General features: G+C 36.2%; 2 protein-coding genes across 2 annotated transcripts; one reads left to right on the top strand and one right to left on the bottom strand.

Moving 5' to 3' along the window:
- Positions 1-7445: 7445 nt before the first annotated feature.
- Positions 7446-18444, top strand: LOC132617105 (uncharacterized). The gene is made up of 6 exons (XM_060332001.1): positions 7446-7628; positions 12559-12676; positions 13659-16901; positions 17001-17243; positions 17431-17586; positions 17935-18444. Exons 2-6 carry the CDS (start codon positions 12596-12598, stop codon positions 18187-18189), a joined length of 3978 nt encoding a protein of 1325 aa, XP_060187984.1. The 5' UTR covers positions 7446-7628; positions 12559-12595; the 3' UTR covers positions 18190-18444.
- A 1280-nt stretch (positions 18445-19724) lies between these two features.
- Positions 19725-21583, bottom strand: LOC132618377 (scarecrow-like protein 23). The gene has a single exon (XM_060333435.1). It carries the CDS (start codon positions 21354-21356, stop codon positions 20079-20081), a length of 1278 nt encoding a protein of 425 aa, XP_060189418.1. The 5' UTR covers positions 21357-21583; the 3' UTR covers positions 19725-20078.
- Positions 21584-23213: the final 1630 nt, after the last annotated feature.

Raw genomic sequence — 23213 nt, 5'->3', positions numbered from 1 at the left:
AGAAGGACTGAAAACATTGCTGAATTGCTACAACAGAGGGAACATCAGTCGTGGCAAACAATAGAAGGTCATCCACAAAACTTAGATGGGTGATCCCAAGTTTCGAACACCTAGGATGAAATTTGAATAGCCGACAGTGCTTAAGGTCATTCATATGTCGACTTAGATATTCCATAGCGATTGCAAATAAATAAGGCGACATGGGGTCACCTTGCCTAAGGCCTCGAGCCGCATCGAATAGTTCCGAAGGTTCTCCATTGACCATAATAGTGTAATGTACTGTCCTTACACACTCCATCACCCACCCGAGAAATTTATTTGGAAATTGTAGCTCCCTAAGAACTTGCTCAAGATACACCCATTCGATTGAGCCATAGGCTTTTTTTAAGTCTATTTTGATGACACATCTAGGGGATGTATGTTTTCTAGTATAAGCTCTTACAAGTTCATGGGAGAGGATGATGTTGTCTGAAATCTTCCGACTGGGAATGAAACCAGCTTGAGCTTCACAGATAAGCTCTGCCATAAAGGGCTGTAGCCGAGCAGCAAGAATCTTTCCAATGATCTTATAGAGAATGGTATAGCAAGCAATCGGTCTGAACTCTTTAACAGTAGTTGGCTTTGCTGTTTTAGGAACCAGCGTGATCGAAGTGCAGTTTATTGCTCGATACAGCTTACCTGTGGAGAAGAAAGTTTTTATAGCAGCGAGGACATCTTCTTTAAGTATAGGCCAAGTTTTTTTGAAGAACAGAGCATTGTAGCCATCAATACCAGGAGACTTATCGTCTCCAATAACTTGTAACCCCTGGGCAATTTCAGAGTCAGTTACCTCTTTACATAGGTGCAGCTGTTGTTCATGGTTTAGCACCGGACCCTTCCTCATTATCGCTTTGTTGACCGCTGGCAGTGAATGTGCTGCTGTGCCCATTAATTCTTTGTAGAAGGTGAGGATCTCTTTTTATCTCTGCATTCTTGAGTTCATTTTCATTATTCATCGTATACGTGTTCAGCATAGGGTATTGACCTCGGTTTCTATACCCGAGGCTAGACATAATTAACATTCGGTCATATCTGCTTCTTTGTTTGCTTATTGGTTTATCTTGCAATTTATTCTGTAATTGAATTTAGCCACATATCTTTGGCGTCACGCATAAATTTAATTGTTCTCCGTTTTTAAAGTTAAACAGACTTATACTCAAGTCACAAGTTTGGGACTTGTGCCATGCGAAGTAAAGCTTGATATCTAAATAGTAGAAGGGTAAAGAGGCGACCCATTATCCTCGAATTACTGTTGATCCTAAGGGTTGGCTCCAGATGACTTTCTGGATCATAAAAGAAATATTTTTTGTTTTTAAACATAAAAGAAATACTCAACGAACTTTAATTTGTCCCATAGGCAAACTATTAATTTCATTCCCATGTAGCAGGGACGTCAAAACTCAAAAACATGAAAATTGGAATCAAAGGGGGAGTTGAGTAATTACCAGATATGTGGGTGCTGTAATTGAGGGCCAGAAAGAAATTGGTAATCCAAAAAGGAAAAGGCAAATGTCTTCATCGTTAATAGGACAGAAGACTGGCTAGTAAGGCCGGTTTGGTCGGTCATCGAGTGGCCCGTCCACCACATCAGCTCTAAAAAGAGAAATTTGCCTAATTTTTATTAATGACAAGACTAACCTTATTATTTTATTTTTCAAACTTCCACTAAAATATGATGGGCATTATAAAGAAGGAATCTTATCCTCATTTTTTTAAAACTTTTGTAAGGAGGGATGGCTCTTTCAATGATGAAAAAGAAAGGCATGAAGAGTGCAAGTTCTTTTTTTCTTTCTATTTTTATGTAATTCGGGTCATATGTTGGTAGATATGAAATATGATGATTAGACTACAACTTAAACATTAGCTTAAGGACAACTTGATGTAGTACTTAAAAAAATAAATTGATTGAAATTTAAAAATCATAACCACAGTTTACATGCATAGAAGGTTCTTTTTTTTCCTTGTAGATTTGCACTGATTGTGTTTGGCTAGTTTTGAATTAAGTGTTCGCGTATAGCATTTACCATTTTCAGTGTAATATTAAAAAAGTGAAGTTTTTATATAATAGATTCATGTGAATTTCATTTAGTTTCAAATTGAAGCATAAATAATTGACTAATGCAAATTTTGATTTTGGTGGCACATTCCAAATTATGATGGTAAAAGTGGCAAGCAGTTGGTTTTGAATGGTGAACTTTTCATGAACAATATCACAGCCTAAAATTAAAATTACCCACCATATCATATATGCAACCTTTGTATTTTCTCATCGTCTTTCGAAAATAGAACTAACCAATATTTCTATATTTCAATTTATATAATAGTGTTTGATTGAAAAGTAAATTTAAAACATTTAATTGACTTATATATGATTGTATAGGGAAATCCGTCGACACCAAGTAGACGTATCAAAGAATGATACGTGGCGATGGTGACATGTTAAATTTGAGTCAGCAAGCAAGGGGCTCCGGGAAATAATAACGACGCTCCGAGGAGTAACTTGGCAGCAGCTACCGGAAACAGAAACTACAAATTGCCGAAGAAGCATGCCAACTCACCGGTCAAACGTCATTCAATGTGCAACCGTTACAAGAAACCCCAAGTCTTCCTCCGGTCTTACATGTGCATTATTGCCCTTCATTGCCATAACATTAAATCCCTTTATTACATATTATAACCTTTGGCATTAATATTGGTAATGAAGAGGGCGTGATTTGAGGATCATGCACCCCATAGCTCTAGTATAAATAGATGTGTTCATCTCATTGTAAGGATCATATGAAGATATGTACAAGAATTACCTTGTTCTTATTTTGCTCTCAGTTCCTACTTGCTTTTGTTCAACTAAGCAAAGATCTGATTGTTCACTTGCTCGGAGACTGTAGCTCAAAAGCTTCTCCAAGGCTCAGGCTATTGCTTTAAATTCCTTTAGCTTCTTTATAATTATTTTGCTTAATTTTACATATTATCTCATTATTCGGTCATATTGATCCACGTGTCCTTGACCACATACACAAATTCAACTGTAACGATTTTTCGTGTATACAGTTTGGCGCCCACTGCGGGGCCAAGACAATTGTGGTATCATTATGATCCACTTTCTTATATTAATTCTCTTATAGCTCTAGTATAAATAGATGTGCTCATCTTATTGTAAGGATCATTTGAAGATATGTACAAGAATTACTTTGTTCTTATTTTGCTCTTAGTTCCTAATTGCTTTTGTTCAACTAAGCAAAGATCTGATTGTTTGCTTGCTCGGAGACTCTAGCTCAAAAGCTTCTCCAAGGCTCAGGCTATTGCTTTAAATTCCTTTAGCTTCTTTATAATTATCTTGCTTAATTTTACATATTATCTCATTATTCAGTCATATTGATCCACGTGTCCTTGCCCACGTACACAAATTCAACTGTAACGATTTTTCGTGTATACAGTTTGGCGCTCACTGCGGGGCCAAGACAATTGTGGTATCATTATGATCCACTTTCTTATATTAATTCTCTTATAGCTCTAGTATAAATAGATGTGCTCATCTTATTGTAAGGATCATTTGAAGATATGTACAAGAATTACTTTGTTCTTATTTTGCTCTTAGTTCCTAATTGCTTTTGTTCAACTAAGCAAAGATCTGATTGTTTGCTTGCTCGTAGACTCTAGCTCAAAAGCTTCTCCAAGGCTCAGGCTATTGCTTTAAATTCCTTTAGCTTCTTTATAATTATCTTGCTTAATTTTACATATTATCTCATTATTCAGTCATATTGATCCACGTGTCCTTGACCACGTACACAAATTCAACTGTAACAATTTTTCGTGTAAACAGTTTGGTGCCCACTGTGGGGCTAAGACAATTGTGGTATCATTGTAATCCACTTGCTTATATTAATTCTCTTATGTCTTTTTTTGTTAGAACATATATTTCAGATATGACAAACGCTGCTGATAACCAAACTTATCTCACTACCAGGAACAACGATAGAGCAATTGTCCCAGAAAACAGTTTGAATCAACGGGTTGCGGAGGAAATAATGCCTACTAATGAAACCCCCCAAGAAGCAATGCAGATCGTGAGGGAGCAGCATTGGTAAATGATGGGGGAGACTAAATTCACGAGACAAACTATCTCAGAACTTTCTGGCAATCCAAACACCGGAGTCAGAAGGCCCGGGGGAATCCTTCAGCGCCAACTGTCGGAAACAATACACCTAGTGGAGACCGAACGGAGGGAATGACCATTAGGAATGAAGACGCATTTGGGAGCTAATCCGTCTGAGATGATCCTTTCCGGACACAAGTCTTGTAATTTATGAAAGACATAACTGATACGATGAACAAAAGTGCTAAGGAAGCAGAAAAGAACGCGAAGGAGTTACAAGCCCGTATGGATCAAATACTGGGGGCTCCGCCAGTCGTGGAAGGCCTAGATGCAAAGAGATACAGCCAATGGGCATATAAACCTGAAGCCACGCCGGAGTTGATCCCAAAGAGGTTCAAGATGCAGAACATCCCCAAGTATAACAGGGCGACAGATCTGCAGGAGCACATAACGGCCTACACCATGGCTGTCAAGGGAAATGACCTGAAATCGAATGAGATCGAATCGGTTTGATCAAGAAATTCGGCGAGACATTGGCTAAAGGGGCTTTAACTTGGTATTCTCTTTTGCCCGAACACTCTGTTGATTCATTTGCTATGCTTGCAGATATATTTATCAAAGCACATGCTGGAGCCTGAAAGTTGCGAATGCGAAAGGCAGACATCTTCCGCATAACGTAAGGGGAGACCGAGTTTCTCCGGGACTTCGTCACCCGGTTATAGAAGGAAAGGATGTTGTTGCTTGTGGTTTCGGATGAATGGGCAGCTGAGGCTTTCACTATGGGTCTCAACCCTCTGAGTTCGGATGCTTCACAAAAACTCAAAGAAAATTTGCTAAAGTTTGAGGCACCGACATGGGAAGATGTTCACAATCGGTATACGTCGAAGATTCGCGTAGAAGATGAACAAGTAAATATACCGACATCTTCTACAGCCCGGAATCAAGGTCAATTAAACTTTGATCGGAGGCATTCCAGACATCGGTTTGAACCATAATCGCCGGGACCACGGACAAACAGGAGGCGGGAGCGTTTTCGGAGCGAGTCACCAGAAAATAACTCAGATGGAGAACAGTAATATCTACGAACACCATCTCGTCAAAATAGCGGAAACCGCAATAATAAGTACCGGAAGCATTTGAAAATGGCTCTGGAGCAGTAACTAAAAAAAAAAGGCAAATGTTCCCAATTGCACCATGTTCGAATAAGATACCAGAGATAGGCCGAATTGGCTCCAGAATTAAAAAAAAAAAAAAAACAGAATCAAGAACTGGCTAAACCCAATAGATGTCAGCACGGCCGTAAGTCTCCTGCAAGGTATTTTTGTCCATTTCAAGTAAACTGGTTGTAAACACTTATGTACACTCAAGGAATGGAATGAAGTAAACCAATTGCACCTTCTGAACATTCTTGTATATGTCCAAATGAGACGAAATCATTCTTGAATTTGCTCACGCTTAAAGCAACTAAGGATTACGAATCTAAACAATTGTGCCCAAATGAACAAGAGATGTCCTCTTCATAAGCACCGAAACTTAAGGGCTCTCTCTTATAAAGCCGTCAAGTTAAATGGCAAAAAAGCCGGATGCTTTATTTTCCGGTCGTAAAGTTAACCGAACATGTTATTCCAGACTTTACCAGAACCAGAAGATTTAAATCCTTGGTCATTAAAATCCCTGGCTTCCAAGGCTACGAGGTTATAAAAGTTTCGGGTATAACTAAAAACCCTAGAATCAACACTCTAAACTTAAAAGCTTTTGGGAAAACTAAAAACTCAGAGTCAAGATTCAAAAGTTTTAAAAGTTTTAGGGAAAATTAAAAACCCGAGAGTCGAAACTCAACGATTAAAAGTTTCGGATAAACACAAAAAATATGAGATCATGCTTTCTATAGTGATGGTACTTTTTCAGCACCAACCGACCGTTGACAGAAGATGGTGGAGTTGTCATTTGAATCCCTAAGTCCTGCACTTTTTTTTCTTTCGTCCGATTTTTGTCCCAATTGGGTTTTTTCGGCAAGATTTTTAATGAGGCAGGCGAGAGGGTGATTACATGACTTACCGGCAAGAAGGGAAAAAACTTCCACTTCCCGGTCACACCTGAGCGAGTAACTGGAAAGTGGGGGGACTATCTGTATAGGGTAAAATCCGTCGACACCAAGTGGACGTATCAAAGGATGACACGTGGCGATGGTGACATGTCAGATTTGAGTCAGCAAGCGAGGGACGCTCCGGAGGAGTAACTTGGCAGCCGCTACCGGAGATATAAACTACAAAGGGTCCGAAGAAGCATGCTAACTCACTGGTCAAACATTGTTTAATGTGCAACTGTTACAAAAAACCCAAAGTCTCCCTCCGGTCTTAAATGTGCATTATTGCCCTTCATTGCCATTCATTATCACAACATTAAATCCCTTTATTACCTTTTATTACCTTTGTCATTAATATTGGTAATGAAGAGGGCGTGGTTTGAGGATCATGCACCCCATAGCTCTAGTATAAATAGATGTGCTCATCTCATTGTAAGGATCATCTGAAGATATATACAAGAATTACCTTGTTCTTATTTTGCTCTTAGTTCCAAATTGCTTTTGTTCAACTAAGCAAAGATCTGATTGTGCGCTTGCCCGGAGACTCTAGCTCAAAAGCTTCTCCAAGGCTCAGGCTATTGCTTTAAATTCCTTTAGCTTTCTTTATAATTATCTTGCTTAATTTTACAGATTATCTCATTATTCGGTCATATTGATTTATGTGTCCTTAACCACGTACACAAATTTAACTGTAATAATTTTTCGTGTAAACAATGATACTATCAGAGACACAAGAATAATAAAAATAAAAGTTTAAAGTCTTGTATACCATCAATATAAAAAACATTTTACACAACAGGTAATATAAATGATCTACAGGTAATTTTCTTTCAAATGTAATATTGAAAATAAAATTTGTTACCCTTTATAACAGATAAAAATGACCGGATAGCGTCGAATTGTTTCTACTGATGGTATGTGTTAAAACTCTGAAAATACAATAGTCAAAAGATTTGTTTACAGAGCATTGTATCATTAGGACTTGGTTTTAAAAAGTTAAACGAATTGAAATTTATGTAATTTGTAACCGTTCCAGTGTGACAATAGAGATAAAGTTGTAATAATAGAAGAAAATGAGTGGCAAATGGTGCAAAGTAGGGTAAGGGGACAACATTTAAAGAAAACAATTGGCTAATAGGGGACGGCCCGCCCACAAGCACAGCCACCTCCTCAGGCCCCACTCCTCCTCTTCTACTTAGCAAAAACAATAGTCAAATAAAGCAAAATGCGTCTCTCCTGTTTCCTTTCTGCTGTCTACTAATACCAACATTTTCAAAGAATCTTTTCTTCATTCTCTCTCTCTCTGATTCATTCGTTAGGCACTTTTTGCAATTTCCAACCAAAAACAAAAGCTTCAATCCAATAAAGCAAAGAATCCAAAATCAAAATTATCGTCTCTCTCACACTCAGGTAAGCACTCATCATTTCCTCTGTGTTTTTTTTTTCCATCGATCTCTCTGTTATTATCTGTATGTATTATTGCATAAATTTGATCTGTGAAGTTATAGTGTTTATTTTTGCTCGTTTCTATGCTTCGAAATTTTGAAAAACAAAAAGGTGAAATTTCTAGTATTTGATCAGTTGATGAAGATCTCATTTTAGTTTCCTTTGATGATTGAACATCGAATTCTTCTACCTTCTTTCTCGATTTATATTTGAGTTTTTTTGGTTATATTTTATGACGATTTAGATCGCTTATTAGTAATCAGTTTACATTTTACAGTATTGAAACGTTTAGCAGTGTGCTTTTGCTATGATCTCGAAGACGAAAATACTCCAGTAAACTAGTATTAAAAGGAGCTTTTCGTAATCATATAATAATTTGATATTCATGATCTTTCTAATTGATTCTCGCTTCTTCGTAAACCATTTGGTCGTCTTGCTTGGCTTACATCTTTAATTTTGTCATCGAGCACCAGTTCTTCTGATCATGTTTTATTTTCTGTTTCTAAGTTAACAATTCAAATATTCTACCTATGATAAGTTTATAATCACAAAGTTCGAAAAATATTTTAGTACATTACACACATTCTTAATTTAATATCATTAGATTCAAAAATCTATCTTTATTTTTTTAATTTCGTATCTAGTCAAATTAAGACACTAAATTGAAACGGAGAAAATAAAATCCCGTAGGATTGTTTTGGCAATTTGTGGTTGAGAGGTTACATCAGTAGTGGATTTGATCATATTCATAGTGCAATACTTTCTCCGTCCCACCTTATGTGATCTAGTTTGACTAGACACGAAATTTAAGAAATAAAGAAAGATTTTTGAATTTTATGGTCTAAAACAAATCAAAGATATTTGTACAGGTATAGATTATCTCGTTAAGCGTAAAATATAAAGTTTAAAATTGAATTATTATCAAATAAAGAAACATGTCATTTTTTTTTAATTTAACTAAAAAAAAAAATATGTCATATAAATTGAAATGGGGATTAATAAGTACTGGATCTTTCAGTGATGTTGAAATGGTAATAGTTTGCGATTCTTATTTCTTACCTGGAAGACAGTGAGAGAATCAGTATGGTGCTTTACCTCCGTTGTTTACGCCATTTTGCCCCTCGAATTGCGCCCTTTTATTTTGTTTTTCCTTTCACTTCCGTTAGAATTATGATTTATGTCCTCTTGTGAAGGAGGACATGCGAGAGCAACTATAGTTCATTTTGGTCAGAGATCGGAATATAACCTGCATTTTGTGGGATCCACAAACATCCTTTTATTTTTTCTTTCTTTTTCAAATGAAAATCTGTGTGATTTGAAATATGAGAATATCTATGGCATATTACATTTGATTCGTCCTGAAATATGTTTTTACTAGATAATATAGAGTCTGTTTGGATGAGCTTATGGCTATAAGCTGTTTGTAGCTTATAAGCTAAAAAAAATAAGTTGGGGATAGTTTAATTTTTTTTTTTTGCACTGCTTTAGATAAGCTGAGTCAAATGAGCCCAATTATTTTTTTTGAGCTTATTTTAAGCATAAAATGACTTTAAGCTGGCCAGTCAAACACTCAAAAAAGTTGAAAACAACTTATAAGCAACTTATAAGCCAATCCAAACGGGCTCATAGTAGTTTCCAGTTTTTCACTTGGATAATTTTGCATTTAATTGCTTCGTCTCAGATTGCCTGCCCCCCTTTTTTTTTTTTTTTTTTTAAACTTCTGCGCACAGCGAAGTTTTCAATATTTCGTGTATAGACTCGTGTGTTGCATGTATATTTTGCAAGAATAAGTTTTTTTTTACTATATTTTGTGTACTATAATAATTTTACCATTTCTATTTTTGTGGATTTTGTCTATATAATAATTTTACCACTCTTATTTCTGTGGATAGGAATTTAGATATTTCTGTAGTCAATTTTACACCACAAGATATGCTTTAGGACGTTACGAGGAGAAAATCTAGTAATGTTACATTGTGCCGTGGAATAATTTGAGCTAATATGGTTCTACTTTTTAACTCATTATTTTGACTGTAAAATTCTGACACTGTGATGCCTAAGACTTGATTAATTTACATTTCTTTTACTATTAAATTCACTAAAATGTGGCAGAATGTCAAAGAAAATAATAGTAATAAAGGTGGAATCCGAAGTAAATTTTTTTGGCATGTCTGTTAGTAGTAAGTTAAGTAATTGCAAAGCAATGGATAACATCTAATACTACTAGTTATGTGAGATCTAAGTGATTCTCAATTTATACTTTTAAGTTTACAAATTGTGTCCCTATTCATTTTATAAGACAAAAAAAGAGCCAAATAATAAAAGAATTTAACTTTGCATCCGGAGTTGGTAGAATTTCTTATTTGTTGGATCTGTGACGGTGCGACTGTGATTTGATCGTGTTTTCGCTACTGTTATTTACGTTGTCATGTTCCTAAATTTTAATTGCATACGAGCTCGCTTGTCTCACCTGGCCTACCTAACTTTAGTACTTTTTTCTTTTACTAAATTGACTGTAGCTGTCTGTAGTAGAAGGGATAAATCTTTTGTTGTGTATGTACATAGTAATCCTGTTTGACAATCGAATGTAGAAATGGGGTAAAATATTCGGAACAGAACCTCCACTATTATTATCATCCAACAGGGAGGCCACGCTATAAGCAACAAATGATGACAAGAACTAAGAAAATGCCAACTGCCCTGCTTTGGATGTTTTGGTCTCTGTCCTACCTAGAAATTCGTGCACGGCATGATAGAGTAATGCTATCATATGGTTAGGTCCTTCAAGCAAAGTTCAATTAAATAATGCATTTAACTAATATTATAAATCAAAAAGATACGATGATAAGTCTCAGCCTCACCAGTCAGCTGTTTATTTTTCCTTTCTGTAGAAGTAGCACTTGTTTTTTTCTTTTTCTTCTTTTCCTTCACTTTTTGATCCATGACCATCTAATCCCTCTCTCTTCATCCTAAAAGGGAAATTTAAAAACAGAAAAAGGATACTCCTTCCGTCTCAATTTAAGTGTCTTAGAAGTTGTTTAGACATAATTTCATCTCATAAAATGAAATTATATTTGGACATACAATTTAAATTTCTTAAGTTGCAGTATTTTTTTATAAACATAAAAATCCTACAAGTTATGAAAACCATAAAAAAAAAATTCTCAATTCTTATATAATCTTACCAAATGAGTAAATTATAGTTCATAATAAAATTAATACGCTACTAAAAGGCCTTTCTAAAAAATACAACATCAATTGATCAAATTTTTAGTTTAATAAAAAGAAAATTTAATATGAATAGTAATGTAACTATTTTTTAATATAATCCTTTCACATGGTACGAACAATCTCTTCACGCCGAGCATGCATTTCTCGGTTGGTAAATATGATTGGTAAATATATCTATTAACTTATGGATTTTTTTTTTTTTTACAAAATATAAACATATGGGTCAAATTTTACATTTATATTTTTTGAAATCATGATTTCAAATCCCAAATCATATCTTTTTGGATGATTTGGGATTTCATCTCATGAGATGAAATCGCATGTCCAAACGCTTACTTAATATATCTGGACACAAAGATTAAGGAATAAAAAGAGATTTTTGATTCTTGTGTTACTAAACTAAAGATGTGTTTAATGTACTAAAAGGTCATTTTAATCCTGTAGTTTTAAGCTTGTCAATAATTGTCATATATGATGTTGAGACAGATAAAAAAGAAAAATAAGACATTTAAAATGGGACGGAAAAGTAATATATTTTGTGTAGCCTTTTGGTTTAGTTACCCCTGCTTTTGCTATCTTTTTGTCGTCTGTTTAAAAAAAAAAAAAAAAAACAACAACAACAACTCTCTGTGATTTTCTTAATTGATTCATAAGGATGTATAAGCAAACTAAGAGCCCGTTTGATTTATAAGCTGGTTTGACCAAAAAATAGCTTGTAAGTCAAAAAAATAAGTTCAGTCACCTTAACTTATTTTTTTAGCTTATTCTAAGCACTTTGCTAGCTTATAAGTTTATTTTGCTAAACACCTAAAAAATCAAAAAATAGCTTATAAGTTAATTTGACCACTTACAAGCCAATCCAAACGGGCTCTAGATAAGTTGACAAATTTGTTATTCCTTTATTGACCTTCCGTGGATTTAAAAGAAAGAGAATAAGTCACATTTCATCAATCACTATATTGTGATGTGAGAAGTGAGAACTATATGTCATCTGGAAATCTTGATGCCGCAGCTTTTACGAAACCATTGAAAATAACTTTATGGTTTGGATAAATTATAAGTTATGTCCAAATCGATTTTTCGTTCCTTCTTTTCATTTGCTTTTTAAAACAAAAGTCAATTCTTCTTTACAGCGATACTTATATAACATGGGGCACGAAACTATATGCCAGTATTTTACATACGCCAATTTATCCAGCGAATGTTTTCTTCTCTTTCTTTTTCTTTTCCAATGCCTTTTAAGTTTCTAAATTTCTGGAACTGAGGTACCCTATTCATTTAGTTAATACCACTTTTCGTTATCTTCTGTACGAAAAATAGATATTCATTTTTATTTGTTCAGTTTAGGAAATCAAATCATAATTAACACTTAATTTTGAACTTACCCTTATTATTTACTATAATCACTTATCAATGCATTTTCCAAAGCATTGCATTTATTATACTCAAAAGGGTGATATAGTAAAATTATCATTCTATTTTTGGCTCCTTAATCGGCGTCGTGGCAAGTCAATATAAAAATGGACGGAGGGAGTAGTTACCAGAGAAGTAAAACAACATGATTGGAAAGTGAAGACTTTACAGCTTGTCTAAACTTTTAAAAAGCATTAGTACTTGTTAATTGATCTTTATCTTACGAACTTAGCTGTTTTCATTAATCCAGATACTGTAAGAACTTCACAAGGTGAAATTATTTTGACATGGAAGCAGAGACAGCAACCACAGATGTACCCGTTGTACAGGTTTCAGAACAGATAGAGGGCAAAGAGGATCTTATTAAGGTAATGCTAGTTACTTGCGTTTTTGCTTCAGTGTCCAGAATATCATTTTCTTAAATATTGGCTGTGGTTAATATTGATATTCATATTGATGGGCTTCAGTAAATTGTATCAACGTATGGTTCAAATTAAAATGGCCAGAAACAAACTGTTCTTTCTTTTTCTGCCAATGCTTATTTTTTGAGAACTTCAGAAACCATTGATGTCCCACAGCATTTTTGCTTTGTCTGTGCCTATCGTGATTAAGATTATCGAAACCTCAGCAACTCGAATCACAGTAACAGAAACCTCTAAATTTGCACGTTTAATCAAACTACACGACTGGCCAATTGCTTGATCTGTTGTGATTCCTTTATCGACAATAGCATGTGTTTACTTTTTCCTTTTGTGGGAATAGCATTTGGATCGCCGTGAGAACATTTAAATGTTGCTTATGTAAGAAAAAAATGCTGCTCTAAGTTTGTTTATTTTGTTAGACTTCTTCCTTAAGGATGCATGTTGATCAGTTCCATCTGAACATTAACATTGCATAAGTTAGGTGCTTTCGAGATTGAGGTTGCTCTCATGTGCAAATTTCTCACTCTAGAGTTTTTTGTACTTAAAACGAAGTTTCTTTTTCTATCTACGAGCAAGCAAAAGACTCCGACTTATGTTACTCGAGGAGCACTTTACCAGTTTCCTTCTGACTACTTCTTGATCACTGGTGCTGGTTTAAAGAGTAAAGGTGGTGGTACCGGAAAAAGACAACATGAATTTACTGCACTGTTGTCAAATATGATGCAATAAATAGCCTATGACAATGTTAATTTTTTTCTACTCACTGCACGTTTAATACAATAACTTTGGCAAGCAATTTGCTTGATATCGAGTAAATCATTTTTCAAGTTTTCGCGGTTTAAAGATCAAGTAACTGTGATTGAATATACTGGTTAAGAAATTCCTTTTTCTTCTTCCTCATCTACTGTTGGGGTAAATCTTATTTCAGGTGTCCAATGGCGAGAAAGGACAAAAGGAGCACGAAGAGTCTGCTTTTGATGGAGAGTTTATAAAAGTAGAGAAGGAAGCTCTGGAATCAAAGGGTGGTTCACATGCTGCAGCTGAAGCTTCTCCTGCAGAGGGCAAAGTGTTTGCAATGGAGCGCAGCTCAAATATTTCATCTGCTAGCAGAGAGTATCTTGAAGCACAAGAAAAGTCTCAAGAACTTGCGCTTGAATTGGAAAGAGTTGCTGGAGCATTAAAAGACACTGAATCTCAAAATGTGAAGTTAAAGGATGAATTGTCTCTCACAAAAGAGAAGCTGGAGGAAACTGCAAAGAAATTTGAAGGGCTTGAACTTGATCACAAGAAATTGCAAGAGCAGATTGCCGAAGCAGAAAAGAGATATAACACTGAGCTTAACGCATTGCAAGAGGCATTGCAAGCTCACGAATTGAACAGCAAGGAGCATGTTAATGTTAAGGAGGCATTCGACAGACTTAGCCTCGAGTTTGAAAGCTCAAAGAAAAAGATGGGAGAGCTTGAGCAAGAGCTGCTGACTTCTGCGAGTGAGGCCCGCAAGTTTGAAGAGTTGCACAAACAAAGTGGCTCACTTGCAGAATCAGAGACAAAGAGGGCCTTGGATCTTGAGAGATTTCTGGAGTTGTCGAAACAGAGTGCAAAAGATGCTGAAGAGCAGATGAATTCTTTACAAAAAGAACTCAAGGGCCTAAATGAGAAGATTGCTGAAAATCAGAAGGTTGAAGAAGCACTCACGACTACAGCTTCAGAGCTTTCTAAAGTTCAAGGAGAGTTAGAGATCTCAAAATCACAAGTGCAAGATATTGAGAAGAAAATTGCATCAAAAGAAGCTCTTATAGATGAATTAAGCCAAGAGCTAAACATGAGAAAAGCTTCTGAATCCCAGGTAAAGGAGGATATTTCGGCTGTTGAGCTTCTATTATCGTCCAGTAAAGAAGATCTTCGGGCTAAGTTATCTGAGTTGGAAGACATAAAGTTGAAGCTTCAGGAGGAAGTAGGTTTAAAGGAAGATATTGAAGCTAAACTGAAAAGCCAGGAAACACAACTCTCGGTGTCGCAGGAGGAGCTGGACAAACTATCTACAGAGAAGGGAGTTCTTGAAGCTACTGTAGCCGAGCTAAACAATAATGTGGTCCAGATGAAGGAATTATGTAGTGATCTAGAGGTGAAACTGCAGCTCTCAGATGAGAAATTCTGGAATGCAGATTCTCTTCTTTCTCAAGCTTTAGCAAACAGTGCGGAGCTGGAACAGAAGCTGAAATCATTGGAAGAGCTTCACCATGAATCTGCATATGCCGTAACTACTGCTAACCAGAAAAATGTTGAGCTTGAGGACATGCTAAAAATCTCCAATACTGCTATAGAAGAAGCAAAATCTCAGTTTAAAGAAATGGAGAATCGCTGTGCTGCAGCTGAAGAAAGGAATGTGGAGCTAGAACAGCAAATATATCTGGTGGAACTGAAAAGCAATGATACGAAGAGGGAACTGGAGGAGTTCTCGGGGAAAGTTTCTGAACTAAATGCCACCCTTGAGAAGACCCTGGAAGAAAGGAAACAGCTGGATACCAGATTGCAGGAGTACGAGGAGAAGATAGCTCATTTGGATTCTGAGTTGGTCAAGTCAACTAGTCGTAATTCAGAACTTGAAGCGGAGCTTAAAAGTGTTGCTGACAAGTGCGCTGAGCATGAAGGTCGGGCCAACACCACTCATCAACGCAGCCGTGAATTAGAGGACTTGATGCTGGTATCACACTCAAAAGTAGAGGAAACGAGCAAACAGGTGAGTGATTTGGAGCTATTGCTTGAAACAGAAAAATATAGAATTCAGGAGCTTGAAGAACAAATAAGCACATTAGAGAAGAAATGTGTGGCGGCAGAAGCAGAATCTAAGAAGCACTCTGACAGGGTATCTGAGCTTGAAGCAGAAGTAGAGACATTCCAAACAAAATCATCAAGCCTTGAGGTTGCGTTGGCGGATACCAAGGAGAAGGAGAAGGAATTGAGTCAATGCCTGAACAGTGTGACAGAGGAGAAGAGTAACTTAGAGGATGTGTACAGGAATTCAATTGAAAAACTAGCTGAAACAGAAAACTTGCTTGAGGTCCTGCGTAATGAATTGAATGCCACACAACAGAAACTGGAAGGTATTGAGAACGATTTTAGTGCTGCTGGATTGAGAGAGAGTGAGGTGATGGAGAAGCTCAAATCAGCAGAAGAGCAGCTAGAGCAACAAGGAAAGGTTTTGGAGCAAGCAACAACTCGAAGCATAGAGCTTGAGTCATTGCATGACACTCTGAAAAGGGATTCCGAGCTCAAACTTCAAGAAGCAACTGGCAAATTTGTTACCAGAGAATCAGAGGCACAAACATTGAATGAGAAACTGATGGCTCTTGAAGATCAGCTAAAGAGTTACGAGGAGCAGATTGGTAAATCTGCTGAAAGATTTTCAGCGGTTAAGGAAGAACTGGATCAGGTGTTGGTGAAGCTGGCTTCATCTGAAACTGTCAATGAGGACCTGAAAAAGAAAATATTGGAGGCAGAAGATAAAGCTGCAGACGTTTTATCTGAAAACCAACAATTGATGGACACAAATATGCTTCTAAAGAACAGGGTGAGTGATCTTGAAGAACTATTAAACTCAGCCCATGCAGAAAAGGAGGCCAGTGTTCAACAACTAGTTTCTCATATGAACACTATCACAGAACTGTCAGATCAGCATTCCAGAGCCTCTGAACTTCAATCGGCAACTGAAGCCCGCATATCAGAAACAGAGGCAAAGCTGCAGGAAGCCATTCAAAAGTTCACCAACAAAGAGTCTGAAGGTAAAGAGTTAATGGATAAGCTACACTCTCTTGAAGCTCTGGTGAAAACATATGAAGAGCAGGCTCATGAAACCACTACTCTGGCTGAAACTCAAAAAGTGGAACTAGAGCAAAGCCGCAAGAATTTGAGTGGGCTTGAAGGCGTTGTTGAAGAGCTGAAAGGGAAGTGTACCGAACTTAAAAAGGAGAAAGAAGGACTAACTCAAGAGAACTCGGAGCTAAAGGGAGAAGTGGCCTCAATTGGGTCTAAACTCAAAGATTTAGAAGCCAGAGTGTCAGCTGTATCTACCGAGAAGAATGAAGCAGTTGAAGAGCTTAAATCCTCAAACCAGGTTATAGACAACTTAAAAGAACAGCTTATTTCTGAAGGACAGAAGCTACAACTTCAGGTTAGTGACACTTTGAAACGGTATCATTCATACTACTAGGCAATTACTGCAGGTGCATATATTTATGTCTTACTATTCTAAAATATTCACTGTTTACAGTTATCATCCATTTTGGAGGAGAATAGCTTGCTCAATGAAACACATCAAGCCTCTAAAGAGGAACTGCAAAGTGTCGTAGCACATCTTGAAGAACAGTTGAAAGAAATCAAGTCAAGTGAAGATTCTCTGAAGAGTCAATTAGAAGTTTTCCAGGCTGAGATTGATCAGAAGTCTGAATTGCAAAGCCGCATCAAGGAGCTTGAAGATCACCTAGCTAGTGCTGAGGTGCAAGTGAAAAAAGAGGTAATGTAATTTTTAGACAGTTAAATATACAACCAAGCTAGCATTCTAGAGCCTAAATTATTAGCCAAATGGGTGATAGTCCCAGTAAATGTTTCTGGTTTTCCTCTTCCTCTAATATGGCATGAAAATTAAACATTTACTTCTCAAGCTTGATTACTAATTCATATTTGAAATGTCAACAACACAGAAAGAGGCTATGTCCAATAAGGGGTTGGAGCAAGAGGCAACTTTGAAGAGTGCATCAGAGGAGCTGCAAGCCAAAAGCAAGGAAGTACTAGTTCTACAAAACAAAGTCAAGGAACTTGACGAGAAATTGCAGCACGCTGATGCTATCAAGCAGAAGGTTAGTTTCTCTCCTGAAACGTATTTGCTGGGTATCTTGATTGGAATTTTTTGATCCTATCATTTCCACATCATTTCTCTCAGCCTCCTCTTTTCTGCTGAGTCTAGTGTTACCATCAGAATAGTTCCACATGCTTGACCTATAGAAGAAAGATGGCACATTGAAACATATAAGTAACTAAATGAACAAGGACATCTCATCCTTTTGTATCTTTAGTCTTTTAGCTGAATGCTAGCGTACAATTATTATGTATAAGAGCAATGTAAATAATGCAATTAATGTGACCATGGTGATCGTGAGATAGCTCGAAAGATTATTGATTTGCAATTACTGTAATTCAAATTGCAGGATATTGGTGGCAGTAGTAGTGATCGAAAGGATGACATAGAGGTGAAATCTAGGGACATAGACATTGGACAAATGCTCTCTACTCCAACAAAGCGAAAGAGCAAGAAAAAGTCAGAAGTCCCTTCAACTCAACCATCCTCCAGTGAATCACAAGTTCAACACGTCGAAGGATCTGCTGCCATTCCCCTGAAATTTATTTTGGGGGTTGCTCTAGTTTCAGTGATCCTGGGAATAATTCTTGGCAAAAGATATTAGTTCAAAGGTTTTCTGAGTTTTTGTCTTGTTTGTAGATGTGTTATTCTTTTTTTCTTTTTTGGTGCGTCTTTTTCCCTTTGTGATATTTGAAAAGCACTTGATCATTATTGTTGGTATCTTACTCGATAGTTGGGGTGCAAGTTTGTCGGGAAACTGGTTTTAATATCTCGCTCAACTTAATTGATTAATGTAGTAATCAAGGTTGTATTTAGTTTTGCTCATGAATACGTTCTTTAAGAAAGCATGGTTATTGAAGATTCCAGGATACCAGTTTTTTCCGGAATTTTTGTTCCTTGCTGAAATCATTTTATGTGATGATATTTGTGTCATTTAAAGTTAATCGTAAAAATATGTGCTTTTAGTTGACGCTAAGAAACTTGTAGAGTATAATTCGCCATGGAAATGAAAATTATGAAATTGTTCTTGTTTCTTTTTGTCATTTTGCATTTGTGTTACAACTTACAACTTGTTTTATACTTGAGATTGACCATAGACAAGTGAAACACACACCACTTTCACATCAGTTTTCACCAAGGATTGTTACCAGTAAGAGCGTAAGATTCCTTACTTTGATATATACACATACTAAACTTATTTCGCAGCAACCGTTTCACTCTTTACAGTCTTACTCCCATTAAGTATTAACCTTATAATCTGACAATTAGTTTTAATAAATTCCAGATTTGCAAGGGCCTGAACGATAACGAGGTTACGAATTGAGACTTATCTGATTGAAACAAGTATGAATTAAATTTTTTTATAATGTGTCACAATTATTGTCGGCTTTTGCAAAGGATACTAATCGCCATGTGAAAATTATGTTACTTCACTCTCTTATCACCGATCAACGAAGTGTTTTAAGGATAATTGATGGCACTGTCTGCATTCAACCATCAGACTCTGTGAATAACATTATCTCCTCTATATGTCTTTTTCTTCCTTCGTAGTTAAATTTGATGATATGCTTTGGCGATATTATCTACTCCCTCCATTTCAAATAAATAAATTTTTAGAATATGATACATCCCTTAAAAAAGTCAATTAGAGACATTAATCAAAGAGTAATTAGTCAATAATACCCTTTCTTCTCAAACTTTTTTAAGATCTAGAGAAAGTCAATGTTTGGGATTTGATTATAGTTGAAAATTTATTAAAGAGGAGGGTAATTTTGAAAAATAATAATTAATAGGTCTTTGAATTTTGAACCATAAAAAGGGTGCCAAAAATTTATTTATATTAAAATAGAGAAAATACAAAATAAAAAGCCTGCTGCGTGATTGAAATCAAAAGGATAGAACAAATGATCCAACTACATAACTTTTACATCACTTTCTGTTCTACTACTTTCGCCAATTAATGTATCATCCTCTACCTTTGTATCTATTTCTAAGCTTCAGTATGAGCACTAAAATACTAGCACATACCATGTCACTATTCCCAGAACCAAATTCTACTTGCAACAATTTGTTTTAATTAAATCCCAAAATAGCAAGGCGCTGCTCCTGAACGATTATATTAGGTAACAGAGGAGAATCTTCCACAGTCCACATTGCAATTATTTCATAAAGAAAAGGGACAAAATCTTCTTTGATACATTGCAATTATTTCTTAAAAAGAATAATTTCAAGAATGAGAGAAATACATGTGTGGTCACCTCAGAATTAAGACCAAACTGAACAGGAGCAGTTCACTTATTAGTACGTCCAATTTCTTTTAGGACAACATCATAACATGATCTAACGGTTCAAATCGAACAAAAAAACATCTTAATCGCACAGTTGCAACCACTGATGCTTGCATTAGATTAGATTGTTTACAGCACCGTTCTTGAAGGTGCAATCCTTTCCCGAACCTGCTAATGCGAAACGCTTTGCGCATTGAACTGTCCTTTAGTCGCAGGGTTGCCATGCAGAAGCAGTCAACAAAGACAAATCCTTCCAACCCAACTTCAAACACCCATTTTCCTCAACCAAAGTATACCCTCTTGGGAACATCCCTAGCAACAAACTAGCTTGTGCAGCGGGGGTACCCGATAACGAAACGGGTAAAAACCCGACCCGTTTCAACTCATCACCCCATCTCTCCAAAGGCACCTCACCAGTCCTCTTGGGCCCACCAACAGCTACAATATTCCTAATTTCACTACCAAACAATTGCTGTTCCACCATATGCCTCTCTACACTCTCCTCACTCAATCCATCCCCTAATGCATCAAACAAAGCTGAATAATAATGCAATGCCTCAACAAACCTGCCCAAAAAATTACCTCCATGACCCAAATCTTGTTCAACGGTCGTGATCAATTTGGGCCTTAACAAAGTCAACAATCTGAACGTCCCTAAATCACTCCCAGTTATATCATACAGACAATGATGCATCCAATTTACTACAGTAGTTTCCCCTACTTTCACACCGAGTTGACTCAGGTCAGTAATATTTCCGATTTTGCCCTCGACCGGTTTAAACTCGAAGGGCAGCCCGAACGAGTTAGCAAACTCGGTGAGTCGCCTGCCCGTCGATTCCAGCAACTCCATTGACGATCCAATCCCAGTGATCTTAAATGAATGCAGTTTCTTCGGCCGACTTGTTAGAATCTGGAACAATCCAGGCCACTGAAGACCTTGCATGATGTCGAGATCGATGACGTGGACGTGATCTTCGCCCTCCAGTGCCTGATATATCGCCTGATTGGCGGTGTAGTGAGAGAATTTGATGAGAGGGCTAATCGTGTTGTACGATTGCAAAGCGGTGAAGAGCTTTTGCGAATGCGTTAGGGTTAGGGATTTGAGGTTGAGAGGAGAGTAAAATCGGAGGTGACAGCTGATGATCCTAGCCGAGAGAGCTTCCGCGAAGTACGCGGCGACTCTCTCGGCTGAAGAGCCGTAAGGCGAAGAAAGCTCGGCGATTTCGGGCAATAAATTGACCGCTTCGCCGAGGTTTTCTGTTGCTACGCACTCAGCGCATTGTAGCAACAACCCTAGAAGGCGAAGACCGATAGAGTCCGCGTCATCACCGCGGACTACCTCTTGTTCTTCGCCTTCTGAAAAGTTGCGGGGCCGTTTTGTAATTACTGGATCTTCTTCAACAAGGGAGCGTTTGGAAGACATGGAAGAAGATGATGAAGAAGAAGGGTTATTTGTGTAAGTATTAATGGGACTTTGTAGCATGATCACTATACTATTGTTGTGAGTTGTACTGTTTTTTTTGTCAGATAAAGAACATGGCTAAGAATGTAAGAATTAATTGGCAGTAGAAAAAAATGAGTGGTAAGGAAGAAGGGGGAGTGATAATAGAAAGGGGGGTTTGTGGGAAAAAGGTTGATGACTTTTTGGAATTATCGATGTTTGTAAAAGAAACATTGAAGTGAGAGGTTTTGTACTTTATTGTTTGAATCTTTCCGAGAACATAAAATACTATACGAGTATTAGCAGTATATCATTATCATAACGTAAAATATATTTAGATGTTCCAAGGGAAAAAACATAGTTTCCTTGGAATATAATATTCTCTGTCTCTCTCTGTGTTGTCCCATGATTATTAGGTGCTCTAGATTGATTTTATGGTCAATTTAATTAATTTCAGATAATAGTTATCCTCTAAATACTTGTCGTGTTTTAATAAGAATAGTGTTTTGATATTTTACTCTCTTTATAGAAAGTGCAATGGTGTAAAGGCTAGTAGCAATTAGTGCACTTGTTATTTCCAAACGTCAGTAAATGTTTATAAGCACAAGGCAAATTTTTTTTTTTTTTTTTTTTTGGTATGTGAACTCATAACATTATGACAGATATTTTTAATAAGGACAACAAGTATTTTGAGACGGAGGTAGTTATCTTCATTTAGGAAATGCAAGAAACTAAAATGTTAGTGAAAGGTTCATTTTTATTAAAAATACATAACAGAATTAAGAACAGAATTTCGAGTGTAGAAATTTAATTTGCCAAATTCAGATTTGAACAATAGATTGGAGACGGACTAACTGAAGTTTTGAACCGTGCTAAGCAATTTTTAAGTCAGTTTTATTGCTACACTTAAAAGTGTATTTTATACTAAGGAATTTAATAATTATATATACAAAACTGTTTTATATTATTTGCTAATATATTTTTCCTCACAAGGAGGGGGTTCAACTGAATCATGACCTCTCGGATCATATAACTTGCCCTAATGTTGGTACTGAGGAACCCCAATTAGGAATAATATAAGCTTCTTGAAAATCTTGTAAAGAAATACTTGTACTAGTTTGTCAAGACTCAACTCAAGTATGTTTTTCTACTGATATATTTTGCAAAGAAACTTATACAGTAGGTATCATGTTACTCCTTGTAGCTTCAATACCCCATGTTGCTTGGACTTATCAGCCACTGTTATTTTTACTGAAGATAAAAAGTAAGGCTTGAATAGTACTCTAGTGCAAGTCTCCTGTTTAATCATTCTTGAGATTCTCGAGGATTTGTTTGGGAAATGTGGGGGAATCCAATATAGGGTGTGTTTGGTACGAAGGAAGATACATTATTAGAAAATATCTTTAATATTTTTCACGGTTGGTAGATCAATATGTTATAAAATATTTTTGCTCAAACTTTTATAGTTTGTCAAGACTCAAGTATGTTTTTGAGTTAATTTCCTAAAAGGTCACTCATGTTTTGAAAATTAACTTCTAATATTACTGTTGTTTCTTTTAGAACTAAAATATCACTCAACTAACCCAATTTTTCTCAAAAAATACTAAACATTACAAAATCCTCTTTCTCTCTTAGTTGGCATACCATGTAACATTCAATTTTTTTTTTAATAATAAACTTATGGATTAATTTCAAAAACCTCCCTCCAAATTTGCGTAATACTTAGTTCCCTTTACACTAGCTTCCCTTATTTTTATTCTTTGTAATCAAACTAATTTTAAATACTAAAAATTATTTATATTGCTAATATACCCTTTTGTAACCTTATTTATAATGTTTAAACTTTTGACGATAATAGCTTCTCATTGATTGTAAGCTTTTTTTCTAATTTATAACTAT

This window comes from Lycium barbarum, chromosome 11 (assembly GCF_019175385.1).
Source record: "Lycium barbarum isolate Lr01 chromosome 11, ASM1917538v2, whole genome shotgun sequence".
Lineage (NCBI taxonomy): Eukaryota > Viridiplantae > Streptophyta > Magnoliopsida > Solanales > Solanaceae > Lycium > Lycium barbarum.
This window is presented reverse-complemented; position numbering and strand designations above follow the sequence as displayed.

Coding starts and splice junctions, on each gene's coding strand:
- LOC132618377 (XM_060333435.1), bottom strand. CDS start 21,356: ATGCTACAAAGTCCCATTAATACTTACACAAATAACCCTTCTTCTTCA.
- LOC132617105 (XM_060332001.1), top strand. CDS start 12,596: ATGGAAGCAGAGACAGCAACCACAGATGTACCCGTTGTACAGGTTTCA. Junction 17,244..17,430: donor AGGTGCAAGTGAAAAAAGAG/GTAATGTAATTT, acceptor TCAACAACACAG/AAAGAGGCTATGTCCAATAA. Junction 17,587..17,934: donor CTGATGCTATCAAGCAGAAG/GTTAGTTTCTCT, acceptor TTCAAATTGCAG/GATATTGGTGGCAGTAGTAG.